The 16,516-nt window shown below is 47.9% G+C and overlaps 1 protein-coding gene across 3 annotated transcripts in view; it reads right to left on the bottom strand.

Moving 5' to 3' along the window:
• The window catches only part of SSH2 (slingshot protein phosphatase 2), a 91,218-nt gene that overhangs the window by 41,045 nt on the left and 33,657 nt on the right, over positions 1–16,516 (bottom strand). Inside the window, exon 1 of one of the 3 annotated variants that reach the window (XM_027891527.1) lies at positions 8,721–8,815. The exons of the other annotated variants lie outside the window; for them this stretch is intronic. Coding sequence (XP_027747328.1) covers positions 8,721–8,776 — 56 coding nt within the window. The 5' untranslated portion in view covers positions 8,777–8,815. Of the gene's footprint in view, positions 1–8,720; positions 8,816–16,516 lie in introns of those variants that run through there. 3 annotated transcript variants of the gene reach the window in all.

Genomic DNA, 16,516 nt, shown 5'->3' with positions numbered 1-16,516 from the left:
TGGTTTGTAAACTGTTTCAGAGAGAACTGCCACGTGCCAGGTTTCTTTCAATGGGTTTTGATTTGAAACTGGAAGTCACAGGGAGCTTTACCTGTTGTGCTGATACAGCCCATAATTGGGCTATTGATCTGCTCCCCCTGGCAAATACACCAGCAACCTCATTTTATGGAATAGGGAAGCTGCAATTAATGGAATACAAAATTTAACGCGGCTGTAAATAATAACTTGAAATTTTAATCAGTTAGAAGTGAGAAAACATCAAAGACAAAGGATCCAACTTTATAGCTGGAATAGTTTAATGGATTCCGTGTCTTCAATCCAAGGCAACGCTCAGAAGGACAGTACTTTGCACAAGCAAGGTCAATACAGACTTCAGACTCAGTTTAAAGTTGCAAACCGAAGAATAAACACAGCATCCCTTTGGGTTAAACAACCCAGCACCCCAGGGGATGAGGTCCCTCAAGCTTTAAGGACAGGCTGCCTGTTCTGGGGACTCAGAGCACACCCCCAGCACAGCACACCTACCCCAGCAGCAGCCACAAAAACCACTCCAACATCCTGCTGGTGTCAGTGACAATCAGCCTCCGGAGCCATCAGGAAAAGCTCTCCCAATCAGACCATGAGATATAATTATGATGCCTTCCAAAATGCAAACTCAGCATCGCTTTCCAATCCAACTCTTCCCCCCGCGGATGTCACAAGTTCTTCCTGGAGACAACATCCCTTGTGACTCTGCTTTTTTCTTTCGGTGCTCTGAATAGGGATCAGCTTACCAGGAGTCCTTTATTCCCGAAATAATTTCCATTAATCACTCACCATACACCACTTTAAACAGAAGCTGACAGACTGTGGGATGTCTAAGAGCAGCACAGCATCTCCCAGCTTAAATAAAGGCTGAACTGAAGGGCAGCCCAAGAGGCAAAAGGAACTGGGAGATTTCGATGCAGCAGACAAGGAAACGTCTTCAAACCATTCTTAAGAGTTGCAATGTTTTTATACAGCTACTTTAAATAAAAGCAGGGAAGCAGTACTGTTCGAACCATCCACTCTTCGTGGTGTATGCTCACAAAAAAAGTAAATTAAAGGAGACACAGCAACGTGCATCATTTTGAAACATCACCCCACAGTTCAGCATTTGTGATTCCTCAGCACAGCTGCAAATTAACCAACTCTTTTAGCACCTTAATGCGACTCTCAGTGCTTTACTTCAAAATGCATCTTAAAGAGTTTCAACATAAAAACTCGGCAAGGTTTTGCTGACTAAGACTCAGATTGAAAACACATTATTTAAAGTTTTATTTTACAGGAGTTTGAACTCCGAAGAGTAGAGATTCCAGATGTGTTTATCCCTGCAAAAGTCAGGTGCTAAATTTCAGCAGAATTAGCACTTTAAGCAGTTTGGCAGCCAATTTTCTGTGGTTAACTCAGGTCTTCATGTTTCCTAAAAGTATGGAAACCCCTTTAAAAACCACACATTAAAGCAGAAAGACCAACAGAATACTAAACACTGCTGTGTAACACAGATCCAGAGAAGTCTCTAACGAGAACATAGTGTACTTTAGGGAAAAGGCTCTTAAACAGCTTTTAAAGAGGCTCCAAAATAGATATTTGCTGAATTTCAAGCTAGAGAGCCTCTCATAAAGCATATCACGATGCACTTGAAGGAACTAAGGACAAAAAAAAATATCAGGAAGATTAGAGGGGTGTCAGGGTTCTGCTGTGGTGACTGTGCTGGGAACCTGGGTGATGGCCTGTTCCATCTCCTTGATGTCCTGCTGAGCAGACCCTGCCCTCTGAAATGCTGAATGTACCATCACCCACCTCTGGGATGGAGGTTGATACTACCCCTGCTCGCCATGGAGGCACATGGATAATCCTCCTTTGCTTTCTTGCAACTTTCTCCTTGTGGCAAACCAACAGGAGGGGTAGAAATGGTGCTGACAAACGATTTGTTTTTATTTAGACTAACTGGCTTTCGGTCTTTGCACCACAAAGGAATGCAGCTGTTCCACTTTGCATTTGTTTTTTGATTTCCCTGTCTCTTTTACAAAGCAAATAAAGGGAAAAAAACCCACAAAACAACAAAACCCAAAAACAAACAAACCAACCCTAACAATAACAAAGCTGGTGACAAACTCTTCACACACCACCGTGCAATGAGCCCTAAAAAAACCCAAACAAACTAAACAACCAAAAATCCCCAGTGAACACCCCCCCCCTACAATTCTGAGTTCATTTTAATTCAGCATGGAGTTGCAGAAAGCAAGCAGGAGACTAACAGGAGGACAAAGGTAAGGCTCATGACAGCTTTTCCCATCTGTACCACTGTGCAAATGAGGCTCCCCCTTAAATTATGACCTGACAAAGGTAAATTTATCATTTGCTAATAAAAATTACCCTAGTCCAGTCTCACCTGCCATTTGGAGTCTCACAAAACATCAGCAAGACACTCAGAACAGGGCCTCCCACTCCTGTCTGTCACCTGAGCCAAGGCACAGGGAACAGCCCCCAAAGCAACCCCTCAGGATGCTGCAAGAACAGACGCTGCAGGGCAACAAGAGGCTCAGAGGAGCAAATTAATTCTCTCCACGCTGGCAAACAAGTCACAGTGAGAGAGGAAATCCAGCACAGCTCATTACACACAGTAACACCCCTGTACAGACAAGTCCTGGCCCACGCCGGGCACCTCGACACAGTTCTGGACCCAGGGATGAACTCACTCGGATCCAGCTCGGTGCCTCCACAAGAGCCATCCTGCCACAGCCAGGTGTGACAGATCTGCACTGTTCCCCTGAAAAGCTGCAAGTCTAACAGGGTGATCCAGACACCGACCCAGGGCGCTCCCGAGGAGATCCCCGGGCAGGAGGCAGCCCCGGAGGTGGGACAGGATGGAGCTCACTGAGCCTCTGGGAGAGGTGTGGGAACAAAAGGAGGACTTGGCTAATAAGTGACAAAGATCATTTGTTTAAAAGAAAGGACTAAAATCATTTCTGGTTCAGCAGTCTGGGTTTAGCCTACTTGTAACAAAGGTGTTTTGAGCAACAGCATACTGCTTAAATGGCTTATTGCAAGTAAAGCCAGAGAGCCCAAAGGGCTGAACTGGATGTTGATGAGGGGCAGATAAGTACTGGATAAACAGGAATATGCACTGAATGAGGAGCCTGTGGCCTCAAAGTACCTAGAAATGCCCAAATTTAGACAACTGCCAAGGCCAAGAAGTCCCAACCCTACACAGAGATCTCCCAGGCCGGGTTCCTGTGTCACCCCCAGAAACCAACTCTGGGGTTTCTCTTAATTTTATCATTTACCTCCACAGGTTTTTCTTCCCCCCAGCCTCCCTCCTCCACAGGCTGATGTTCTGGAACCAGAAAGCTCCTGTCTGTCACAAAACACTTGGTTAATCCCACACAACCCAGCAGCAGGTGGCTACAGAACAACTACTGCCATTCTCTCCAGTTCCTTCCCAAGCTGCTGAATTCAAGCTCTGGCCCAGGTGCACATGAAAAGCGAAGGGGTGTCTTCAGAATACTTCAGTAAAGGCACAAGCATTCACAATTAAGGACAGGAACGAGTTTTGTTCCATGTGTTTGTGAAAATAAGAGCATTCAACCAGCTGCTATGAAACACCATGGCTGGAAACTCAAATTGCAGATTTGCTCTGTACACATGACATCCATTACACTGGAGAAAAAAATATTTGCTGAACTAGTTTTAAGCCCACACAGGCTGGTAATCTGAATGCTGTTTATCAGACCAATGCAGAGGAGACAACAGCTCTTCATGGCCTACTGCAGAATGGGATGCAGAATTTTAAACTTTCTCTGACCCCACAAATACTAGTTAGAAGCAACATTTCAAGAAGGTTAGCCTGAAGTTATTTAAAAAACAATGAAGCAATATTTTAATCAAGGCCTCTGTAATAAAGCTACAAGGAAGTACAGACCTGCAAAAAAATCCCAGCCAGCCCACTCACTGGCCCCTAAAGGTCTTTTTCTGCTGATAATCTCACTGGGGTCCTTCTGCTTTGAGGTCTTTTGAAAAATCCCAAGCATTTCCAGAGACAGGAACATCTGCAGATGTTTCCAGACAACACAGAACCTCAGAGGCAACTCCACCATTCACAGCCTTTTAAAACATTAATTTGGCAGCCCAGCAGCGTGGGCTTCCTAACTAAAACATATTGCTAAAAAAGGGGGTGGTGGTGTGGGGGGTTTGTCCTTGGAACACTGGTTTTGATTTTATGTCCGATAACCATCTCTTGTCTCTCTTCCAACCCCTACCAGGAAGGGTCTGTGAGACAAATACCCACAGCTTCCAGGGGAATAAAAGGAAAAGCCAAACAGGAAAAGGAGTTATGAACAATACAGCCCTGGCTTAGTTAATGATCAACTCTGCACACACCATACTACTTTTACCCAAATACCTCAACCTATCTGAGTTTTTAGTAATCAGTGGGTAGTTAAGAGGCCTCTTAAGCGCTGCATTTGTGTTATCACAAGCAGCAAAGAAATAATAAGGATGAGAAATCCCCGACGACTCCGCTCTGTCAACAGGAAGCCCATCCAGTGTGCTGGGTGAGCTCAGCTGCGTGGAGGGGTGGGCAGGAAGGGTAAGGGGTCAGGTTCCCCTGCCTGCACATTCCCATCACACCCCTGATGGAGCATGAGCCTGTCCTCTGCAGCCAAACCCTGAGCACACAATGCACGCCTAAATGGAGAACACAACTGTTCTAGTCCCTCCTGATCCTACCAGCCTCTGCATGAGACGAAGAGCTGATCAACTGCTTTCTGTATTTCAAGCACCTCCAACCAGAGCGACCCTCAGCTCTCAAGGCAACTTTAGCAAGAAGCGACAGCGGTAACTGGAATCACTCTTACTGATCTTCCAGTCCTTGGAGTAGCAGTTTCCAAGCTCAGCTCTTAAATATCATTGACTCTCAGCACAATGGTAAAATACTCACAAAGCTACAGCGCTTTACAGCAGCACAGAAGCAATTAAAGATTTCCAATAACACACCGCTCAGAGGATTGCGCTCTAATTGCTGAGCGGTCAAGGTTTTTGGCAGCAATAACATTGTAAGGAGATAAAAAGGTTTCCCATACGAGAAATAAATAAATAAACAGCTCTCCAAACAATGGCAGCAGCAGCCACACACCTATCTAAGTTCCTGACTCGGCACTTGGCACAATTCAAGATTAGGTGGTCACGAAATGTCCTGACATAAAGGCCACGGCTGCTCGACAGAGGTAAATGAAAGGGGTGGGGGAGGACAAGGGCCAAGCAGGCCGGGCACAAAGACAGGTTACAACACTGAGGTGGCAACACAATGAGCCCGAATTAGCCGGTGTTGTAATTTACTGTACGGTTTGTAATTACCTGCACAGCCTGGAACTTCCTCTTACACTGTAAAGTGTTGTTCCTTCACACTACTCGGAAGGGTTGTCACTTAGAAGAAAACTGATTATGGGAGGGAGCAACAGGCTGCTAAGCCAAGTCTGCAAGGACATTTTATGGCTACCTACTGCTGAAAATAATTCTGTTTAACTTGTGGGGTTTATTTTTTTTCCCTAAGAGCTCCACGATAAACCCACACACTGTGAAGAAACTGCCTACTCTCTCTTCTTCCCCCCTCCCAAGTTTAAAATACTTATAAAAACTATGAGTTAACATCTTATAATAGAAAACAGACTGCTATGCTGCAAGCACGAGAACCATGGAAAGCAGTGAGCATATTCAAGTATTTAGATCCATCTGGCCCCTGAGTGTTGGAGGATGGAGGAGTAAACAGCACAGGAGAGCTTTACCATGTGCTTGATGTGCACTCAGGGAGGGCTCAGGCCTGGCAGATGGGGAGCAGGGACAGAAGTATTTAAATACAACAAAAAACCGCCCAAAAATGCCAGGGGGACGAGGGCACCGAAGTGAGGTGGTTCATCCTCAGGTTCAAAACACCCCTCTGCACCTTCAGGCCCCGCTCCCAGGTTGGACATGGCCTGGTGGAACTCGGCCACGGTCACACAGGAAGGACGTGGTGCAGCGGGAGCAAGAGCTGAGTCTTCCCAAATCCCAAGTGAGTGTGCCCTGATTGCTGCGTCACCCTGCTTTGCCACTGAGGTAAGAGAGGAAAACTGGGTGACAGAGGAATTCAGATTATCAGAGGGACATGGAAAAACCACTTCAGGGACAGCAGCAATGAATTAAATAACTAAACCTTGGCCAGAGGCAGAGGAAGCAACTCTAGGCAGGAAGAACTGATCCATGGTAATTTCTCCACGTTTCTTGTTAAAAATTCTTTGGTATTTGCAGACTGTCTGAAGATTTGCTTTTTTCCTTCTATCTTTTCCATCAGTTGCCTTAGAGTTTTAGTAGGTCAAATCAAATTTTGAATCCTACACACAAGTAAACCAGTAGAATTCTCCCTAGGTTCAAGGAGAGTAGCAAGACTTTCTGGAATGAGTTACAACCATAAATTCTGAGCATTTTGATAAACACAAGTCTCCCGGACATTATTTGAATCCTTGTGAACCTGAAATGAATTAGACCCAGACCAGCTGACTACATTACTGTCTAAAAGCGTCAACACAAGAGTAATTTCTGCTGATCTCTGAAAGTCAGAGCTGATCAGCCAAATACATCTACTAAAGAATACACTGAAACAGAAGTTTCTGATAATGTTTGGGTCACCACTGCCCTTCCCACTCCACAGAGAACACATTTTTAGCATAGCGAACAACTAAATCTGGATTTTTAGGCCTTGCCCACGATGAAATAAGGACATCCAATATTAATCAGCCTTTGTGAACTCGTCATTAGGAGCATAAACTTTAAAAACTGGCCTTTATTTCACCAGCCCGAAAGCCGCAGCACCGTCCTGATTAAGAACACCAGCAAAATATTAATACGGTGCTCAGCCTTGTGAGAACACTTACGAGTGGGCCAAAAGCTCTGTCATTCTCATGCTTATTAATCTTCCCTTCCAGAAGGCAAAGGACAGCATAAGCTCCTGTGATAACTCTGTTATCTCTCTCCCCAGAAAAGGAAAGGGTGGTCCTTCCAACCCAGTGGCCATTTAAACTACCACAAGATCCACCAGCACAGGGATCCGAGCGACGGAGGGAGCAAAACAAGCAGTATTTCCCCTTCCTTTGATCCCTTTCCGTACAGTCTCCAACCGCGGGTTAAGTGTTTGAGTGGTGTATAAAACAAACACCTTAAAAGCACTTAAATTGTTACCTGGCTACCTGCTCTAGCTCGGTAAATCACCCAGAGCTCTAAGAAAACGTTCCGGCCTAGAGCGCGTTGGGTTTTCATCCAGAATTCCAGAATTACTGCTGCTTCCCAAAGCCCAGGGTGTATTCAGTTTGCATTCTCGTTCCACAGAACAGTTCAGGTACATCCCTGTTAAACCCACGTTATCAGCAACCGCAGGGAAAGCCGTGGTGTTTACAGGCAACACGGTGAGCGGAAAGAAATTACTAACTACAAACATTTTGGGCTGAGTATGAAAGGCTCAGAGAGACTTAACTAAACTGATTACCAACTACTGCAGTGATTGCTAATGCTCACAAAGGAGGCAACAGAGTCCGGGGACTCATTTCCATATCAAGCATAAGCAGAGATATCTACTAAAGACCTCGTAAGGGCAAGGCAGCTGCAATTCTAGCAGGAGCTTCCTGCAACAAGAACACAGTTCCAGGTGGGACCCAGCATTTATCCTACTATCTTGAAGTCTTTCATGATGTTTCCAAGAGATAAAATAGTCTGCCAGCTTCTTTAAAGAAATATCAAGCATGGCTAGACCACAGCGACTATCTCTCTGAATGCCTTATCTACCACCCCATAGCTGCCATTTCCCTCCTTAATCCTTCCAGCCAAACCCCGCCACTCAGGCAGTCGCTATTAATTGTCTATAAATTAAATGATTATTCATATCTGCATTTCAAAGGGGGGGTGTGCAGCTGGGGAGACTGATTTTTCCAAGAGGCTTAAGTGTGGGGCAAAGAGACAGTCTGCATGTCAGAGCTGCCCAAGACTGACAGCACTCAAAAACTGGCACCAGGCTCATGTCGCTCTGCCTTGTGACCCGCAGGTGCTGCGTGTCAGGTCTCAGACCTGCAACACCCCAGCCCCGCAGTCCCTCTCTGCCGCCTTGCGATAAGCCAAGAGATCAAATAAAGGGGCTAATCTCTGCTTTAAGCCCAAAAGACGGCCAAGGCACACGGGCAGGGGAAGGCGGCACCCCCGCTCTCAGCGCCCAGCCTGGCTGGGGGTCCCGCACCGGCCCCGCACCGGGGAAGCGGCGGCTCCGGCGAGAGGAAGCGCAGCCCGGAGCTCCCGGTCAGCTCCTGTATAACACTTTTCGAGGCGCTCGGATGGGACCCGAAGTACTTTTAGTGAAAAAAAAAAACAAAACACAAATAACTCAGGGGAGCGAGCGGGGAGCGAGCAGCGGCCGCCCCGCGGTGCCGGTGCCTCTCGCCGCCTCCCGGCAGCGCTGCCGGCTTCGCGGGCAGCGGAAAGTTTGCCCGGAGGCAACGTGCGGCTGAGAGAAGTACAGAGAGCGGGGAGAGTGGGGAGAACGGGGAGATGGGAGAGTGAGGAGAGGGGAGAGAGGGGCGAGCGGGGAGAGGGCAACGCAGGCGGCAACCCCGCACGCCCGGGGAGGGGAGTGCAGGGGAGCAGAGGGGAGGGAGGCTCAGCGGCGTGTTCTCGGTACTCACATCTGGGCGATGGCGCCCTGCGAGATGACGGCGTTGTCGGAGAAGTAGGGGATCATCGCTCCCCGGCGCGGCGGCCGCCCCTGCCCCGCGGCATCGGCCCCGCTCTGCCCCGCGCCCGCCGCGCCGCCCCCGCCCCGCCCAGCGCGCAGGCGCGGCCCGAGGGGCGGGGCGGGGCCGGGACACGCCCACGGACACACCCACGGCCCGCACGTGGCGGCTGCGGGGACCGGGACAGGGGACACGCGGGACGGGGACATGCGGGGACAGGGACAGACGAGATGGGGACAGGAAGCAGGGACAGGCGGGACAGGGAACGGGGACGGGGAGCAGGGACACGCAGGATGGGGACTCGTGGGACAGGGACAGGCAGAACTGGAACGAAGAGCAGGGACCCGCGGGACAGTGACAGGCGGAACGGGGACAGACGGGACGGGGACAGGCAGGATGGGGACAGGCGAGACAGGGACAGGTGGGCCGGGAACACAGAGCAGGGACAGGCAGGATCGGGACAAGCAGGACAGGGACAGGCGGGGGGGACAGGGAGCAGGGACAGGCGGGTGGTCCGCTCCGCTCAGGGACGGGGATTCGGGTGTCAGGTGTGCCAGTTTTTTGTTCTCCATTCCCTTTCTCCCCTTGTTTTCTCCCCCAGATCTAGGCCAGGGAGGCTGTACGTTCCGAAAGCGGGTTTGTAGCAGCAGCACATCAAAAGGTGTTTTGCGAAAGGCAGGCAGTGACAACTCGGGTGCTTAGGAAACGACCTTAATTTCTCTCCTGCAAGAGTCGGAGGAAAGAGTTCTTGGCAGTAACTTTCATATGCAGAAACGCGGCAACTCGTTTTCTGCCAAAGGAGAAGAGAAGCAGCTGCCTTTCAATGCTGTTTAATCTTTAGCTCCATCACCCCTCAAGAGAAAAGGAAGAAAGGAAGTTATTTAGAAAAAAAATCTTGTCCTCTGGCTGCTGGGAATTCAGATCCTGCAGCGTGAGGGAAACTTAATACAGTTTTCCACTGGGGAGAGCCGGGGGGCAGCGCACTCGATCCCACCCTGCACTGCCCACCCCACGTCGGCATTCGCCAGCCCCTGCACCCACAGTGCGGGAAAACAGCCGAGAAGCCTTGGAAGCAAGCTCAGTTTTCTGTTTCCCATAGGAATGCAGGACATCCCAGCACAGAGGAACACGATACACCAGCCTTAAGTCATCTGCTGGGGGTGGCACAGGCCCAGTAAGGAGGCACAAGTGAGCTGGCAAGGGAAGATGACAGTTTAAACACATGCACTTGTTAATGACATCTACTGAAGAGCAAGAAAATACCGAGGCATCACTGCAGAGCTGCCTCTGGGATCAGGCAGCAGAGCTGGAAGCCCAAAAGCTTCATCAGCTTTATTTCCAACTATTCACTAAAACTATTAGAGAAGCAGAGAGGGGGTGAAAAAAAACAACACAGTGTGATGGCAACTGCTTTGGGTCTGAGACTTGGCAGGAGCAGGACAGACACTTGTCCAAAAGGTCTCAACCATCCCCACTTCAGGGACTCCCAGGAAAAGCGCAAAGCAGTGGAACTGGTGATTCTGCAGGTTTTGCTAGGATATGGTTTGGATGCGTTAATTTAAGCAACATCATCTTATATAGCCAAGAGCGCAGCTCTGGTAATGGTGCCTCACAGCTGTAAAGAAAATGCAGTGCCAGCTTGCTGCAGTGCCAAAAAAAATCATTTTGTTAGGCAGGAATGAAGTCGGTTGCAGGAAGCAATGGAAAAATGGGGATATTAGAGAAATGGAGGGTAACTCAATCCTTCCAGAGGTCAAGAGACTGGCAAGAACCTCATATTCAGTAGTAACGCATACCACACATTCACAGACTGAAAAACAAGCCCAGAACCTCTGTTCTATTCTAATTAATAACTTAAGGGCTTTATTCAAGCATTGTAGAAGACTAAATGTACTTAGATACTGTCCAGACACGTCAGATTTCTTACACGCAACATTACAAGGCAAGCCCTTAAAAACTGCTGAAAACAAGTGCAGTGATTAACTACAAGCAGCTACTCATAACATATGGATAAAAGATTTGTAAATGAATTAGTCCTGGATTAATACAATCACACATTGCATGCCCATATGCCAGGAGACCACACAATAGAAATATCACCAGCTTTTTTCTTTATGAACTTTTGGAAAACACAAGTAGGAAATCCTCAAAGAAGTTCACAGATAGAAATCTGCACTAATGAAAGGTATTTGAAGCTGGTTTTGTGCCATAAAGATTGAAAAAGCAGTCTGAGACTGGCACTGCCTTCAGGTGCATGTTAGTGAGATTAACACTTCAGTTCCCACTGCCCATCTGTGTAGAATCACAGAATCATTAAGGCTGGAAAACAACTCCAACCTCTGACCGATCACGACCTTGTCAACTAGACCATGGCACTAAGTGTCACGTCCAGTTGTTTCTTTAACATCTCCAGGGAGGTGTTCCCCATATCCACTATTCCACCCCATCCCTGGGCAGCCTGTTCCAATGCCTGACAACCCCTTCTGTGAGGAAATTCCTCCTGATGTTCAACCTGAATCTTCCCTGGCACAGCTTGAGACCATTTCCTCTCATCCTGTTGCTGGTTGCCTGGGATAAGAGGACAATTTCTACCTTGTTCCAACCTCCTTTTAGGCAGTTGTAGGGAGCAAGAAGGTCTCCCCTGAGTGTCCTTTACTTCAGATTAAACACCCCCAGCTCCCTCAGCCACTCCTCGCATGGCTTACTCTCTAGACCCTTCCCCAGCTTCGTTGCCTTCTCTGGACATGCTCCAGCACCTCAAATTCCGTGTTATTTTCATATTTTGCTTTTTAAAATCAGACTTAGGGAACATCACTATTTCTTTGTCAAAGCTGCATCTTACATTTAGACATGAGCAAAAATACTGACCCAAAAAATCTGCTCTCCCAGCAGGCAGGAGCAAGGAGCAGACAGAAAGAAGGGGCAGGCAGGCACAAGACGGGGAGCTGAAGGCAGCAGGTCACAAGACAGACAAGACATTGCTCCTTGCTGGAAGCAGGTGCACTCTGCTGGGACAGATACATGAGGAATGTAAAGTGCACGAAATTGCAGTGATGACAGGTAGCAGCCTAAATCACCGCGGTGCCGCAACAGAGCATGTGAGCAGGGCCATTAATCACTGTATGACAAGTTGTAAATACGCCTGTCTGGGGTCTCAACTGCTTCCCAGCCCAGTACACGAAATTACACTTTGCTGCAGGGAAAAGGGCACTGCTTGCCCGAGTTCAGCCGGCGTTTCACACTCCCCAGGAGGTCCCAGGATCAGCAGGGCCCTGCAGAACACCCAGCACAGGACTCGCAAGGCTTGTGGGGCAAGAGGATTCCATTTAACCTTTGAACACCACACACTAATAAACTACAGCTGCATGCAGCACGTGAAACACGCTGTAAAAACACCCATCCCCAAACCTCTGCAACACTAACAGCCACTCCGGCAGCTAGAACCAGATAAGGAAGCACGATGGAAAAAAAACTACAGTGAAGAGTGTTAGGGATGTCTGAACAGGCACTTCAGGAGGAGGGAGCAGAGGAAAAGCCACCCGAGCTGCCACCGGAGAAAAGTTTAAGGGAGTGGAAGGAGAACACATGCACAAACCTCTCCCAACTGATTTGTAGTGTTTGGTCTGGCAGACACCAAGGCTGACAATATATTGTTTATTCATACAATCATCATCTCCCCCAGTGTCTGCATCCCAAAGCTGCAGAGTCACAGCAGCTTGCACCAGCAAGTTCAGCTACTCCACTTTTCGTGTGCATTCTGGCACATTTTGATCTTGCAGTGATGTAAGAGAGTGTTCTGTGTCCTGCACAGGACTGGCAGCTCACTAATGGGATTCTCCTTGTACAGCCCAGGCCTCAGTCCACAGGTCACGAGGAAGGGCTCTGCTCAGGTTTGGCGCTGGCACGCACAGATTTGACACTTGCAGAAGGCATGCTCACAGATGGACACCGAGTCCTGTCAGTGCACACAGTCCACACGCAAAGTTAGGGCATTAATCAAGCTTCTGTTTCCATCCAAGATCAACAGCTTAAGGCTGAATTGCTGCCTCTTGTCAGACCACACAAAGGTGTGGGTGTCACCCTGTTCCACCCACTCCTATCCCAACAGGGGCTTGCTGAGTGCCTGCTCACGTGTTAAGATGATTAAATCTGGAGCATGATAGTCTTATTAGGCATGTTCAATTCTTAGTCTACACTGGGGCCTGGTGACCTCTTTTCATTTCAGAGGACATCTACCAGCAAGACTTTCTCTGGTCCCGTCAGTTCTCTCCCTTTGAAGAGCTCTAATGAACACAGTCTCTCTAAAAACTTATTCCAGTGGGTCTGAAGGGTTGGGCATTATTTTAAATCAGTTTTGACTGAAGTCCAGGTACTCTCTGCAAAAGCAAGGAATGTTCTTCTCTCCTTCCAACTGTGGGAGGTACTACAGTAGTAACATTAGTCATGTTCAAGGTAAAGGGGACAGTGGGAGGCTGTCAGACATAGGAATTTTGCCTTCAATCATTCGCATCAGTGTCACAGATAAGGCAGTGCAGAACCCAGACCCATGTTTTCAGGGGATTGTGAAAAAAAAAAAAAAACACAACAACTTGTGAAGCTGCTGTGATAACAAACCTCCCCCTCACCCCCAGCACATCCTTTCCATACAGAGAGAGGTGCTACGGCCGTGCCTGCTCAGCCACCTTTACTGCACACACGGGAAGTTTGTTCTTTACCGTTCAGCAGCTGTTTCCGGCCACGTTTGTGAAAAGTTACAGAATTTTGAAAACAACCAACATCTCTGCCCGCAGCCGAGCCTGGAGTCTCGCACAGGCACCGCCGGGGAGCAGAGGTAGCAAGTTCATTTCCGTGTGCAGAGGTGGGGCCAAGTGCTCCTCACCGGAGCTACACTCAATCTTGGCCCACAAAGGCACTGTCTGGGCATCAGCTCTGATGGGGAAGAAAAGGTCGCTGTGAAAAATCTGGTGCTGCACTTTGACCCTGTTTGAGGGTCAAAGGACCTGATGCCGCTGCTTTTTTGGTGGGATGTTAATTCATCCTTTTGCTCTGGGGACACGTGGCTTTCAGCAGAGACGAGTCCACAGATGAGTCTGAGTGGAATAAGGTCCAAACAGATGATTTATCCGGCCAGAGCCTTAAATTAGTGCAGCAAACCTGTAAACAGGTAGAGACCAATGGGCTGAGAGCAGCACCTCTCATGCTCTGCTACTGCTGCCTCCCCACCTTGGAGGGAAATCTATCAAAAGTCTCCTGGATGTTTTTAGCATGGGAGACAAAGCCTTCTGTATTGTGCAGTCCAATTTATCAGGACAACATGAAGCCATTTCAGCAGCAGCGATCATAAACAAGCCAATGCATGCAGGGCCCAGCGAGATTGAGTACAGTGCAGAAACAAAGCTTTCCCAGTGATTAAGAGACATGCCACCCACCAAGGCAGGGCTTACATCCACCAGCTGTATTGCACAGAGCCAGGGAAACTTAACCAAGTAATTAAAAAGGAGCCCATATCTAGTTAAAACAAATGGAAAAAAAAAAAAAAAAAAGCAGGGGGAGGCAGGAACAGGGAAAGCACGCAAAACTGTACTTGAATCCTGAAGAACCAGTCAGAACAGGAAGCCACATTCTAAATTTGGTTATTTAAGCTGTCAAAGAGTATTTCTGTTTCCAGTTCCTGAGCAAAGAAATCAGACAAGTACAGGGGTAGGGTGATAAGCATCACTGAAAGAACAAACCCCTGCTTTTAGAGCCCGTTTGGTCAGCTGCCCATCACCATCGATGATTAGGCTGCTCAGCTGAGAATTCAACACCTATTTTGCAATATTATCACTTCATTAAACCCTTCCCTCGCCAACCCCACATCCAATCACTGTATAGTTTACTTATCAATAAATCTTAGAGGGTCTGACACAAAGAGCTCAATGCTCAATTACACCACTTTTACAGAGCCTGAAGCAAAGACGACTGAAGAGACCCGAGCGGTGCCACCAGGGGCAGGGAAAGGGACACAAGCAGCAATCTCCGGTCTCAACAAGCAGCACCGCTGTTGGACAGGGGTAACATGCTGAGACACATCTTTTGCTGAAACACCTTGTGCCACGGCCACCTTCTCCCGCTTTCTGGAGAGCTGCCTTCCACATGCATTCAAGCAGCTCCAGAGGAGCTTTAAGAAACCAGCTCTTCAGATGAAAAAAAACTACAGTGCAAACTCCCTGCAATCATCTTGCCACTAAAAAGTTAATCCAGACCCTTGCAAGCTGCTACAGCACTGCTCTAAGTCCAGCATGAAGGAAACATGCCTGAATGACATGTGAAATCATAGAATAGGTAAAGTGTTATTTCAGTACCTATGAAAAAGAACAACCCCTTGATTTTATAAAGGAATGTTTTGATGCAAAGATCCCAAAGAGCTGAACAGCAATTAGTCCAGAAACCTTGGCTCAGATTATCAAAATACATTTAAGTGTCTGAATTCCATGAAACACTGAAAACTCCGAAGATTCCTTTTTAACTTCGAAGTTTTGTGAAGGTGCCCTACCAGGGAAGACCGGGAAAGGGAATTTTGGAGTTTCCCTTTCTATTTGCAACGGGAATCTTAAGATTCCTCTAGCGTAGAGCACCTGGTTCATGCTCAGCAGGAGACACAAGCACGTATGGAATCCTTACGGCACCTCCTGGTCAGCCCCTCCTTTGTTACCCTTGGAAGAAGGAGCACAAGTGCAGGGGAGCAGCTGTTCTGAACTTTCTCTGGGCCAACCAGACCCTTTTGGTAGCGGAAGGATCAGACCCACCCTCACTTCTTTTACTTCCCAATTTGTCTTTGCCTTGTTCCTCATTCTCTGTTCACACGCTCAGAATGACAAATTAAAATAAAACTTTTCATAAGCATTCCCATTTGGAGCGAGCTCCCCATGTTTATCTGGTAATTTGGTAACTCAACAGAACGAGTCTGCTTGATCCTTCAGCCTGAAGATCACACCTGAAGTCATCTCACACATCATTGTGATCCACAGGTATGTAATCGGACTGGACCGAACATGTTGCAAGCACAGCTGCACAGACCTCGCAGTGAACTAGCCCTGCAGATACCTGTTACTAATCCAATAAAGCCAAATTTTACTGCCAGTTCTATAGCTTTGCTCACGAGTTTGGTGATAAAAGAGCTGGTATTCAGGAATGAAGGCCACAGACCCGCTGTAATAACCGTGATGTGTGGCCCACAGAACTTTTCCTGGTGGTCAGCAGAGCTGGCAGATTACCAGAACCGTTCTTTATCTCGGTATTACACTCTCCCCAAGCAGCTGTAGTAAATGCCACAGAGAGGCTGAGCTGTCACTGAAAGGAAAGACAGAAAGATGGATTCAGGAAACACATTCTAAAGATAAGGTTCATACTACAGGAGCTTAGTAATCTCCGGCATGGATAAACACTCTCTTTCCTGTACACCACACACAGTCCCCTCTTACTCAAGATCTGGAGTGATCAAACTGTCTTGCACACCCATTAGAAGACTCAGCTACTGTTTAAGTACCAACAGAGTAAATGTTTGGCAGCTGCTGCGGCAAGCAAAGGCAGCACAAGTGAGGTTTAGTTGCCAGAACTCACAGCGCGTGGTTTGGGGAAGCGCCTCCTGTAACACCAGAGAGGCTTTAAGGACAACCAGGAGTGTCAGGAGCACCAAATGGTGATGATATACATCTCCAAAAGTCACAGCAGTCCCACATGTCTCAGCATGGAGTGTAAATGAGCCT

Source organism: Empidonax traillii, unplaced genomic scaffold (genome assembly GCF_003031625.1).
Source record: "Empidonax traillii isolate 1590-97213 ecotype Southwest subspecies unplaced genomic scaffold, ASM303162v1 scaffold322:size1131127, whole genome shotgun sequence".
NCBI classification, from domain to species: domain Eukaryota; kingdom Metazoa; phylum Chordata; class Aves; order Passeriformes; family Tyrannidae; genus Empidonax; species Empidonax traillii.
Note: the sequence above shows the minus strand (reverse complement) of the source record. Positions and strands in the feature narration are given on the sequence as shown.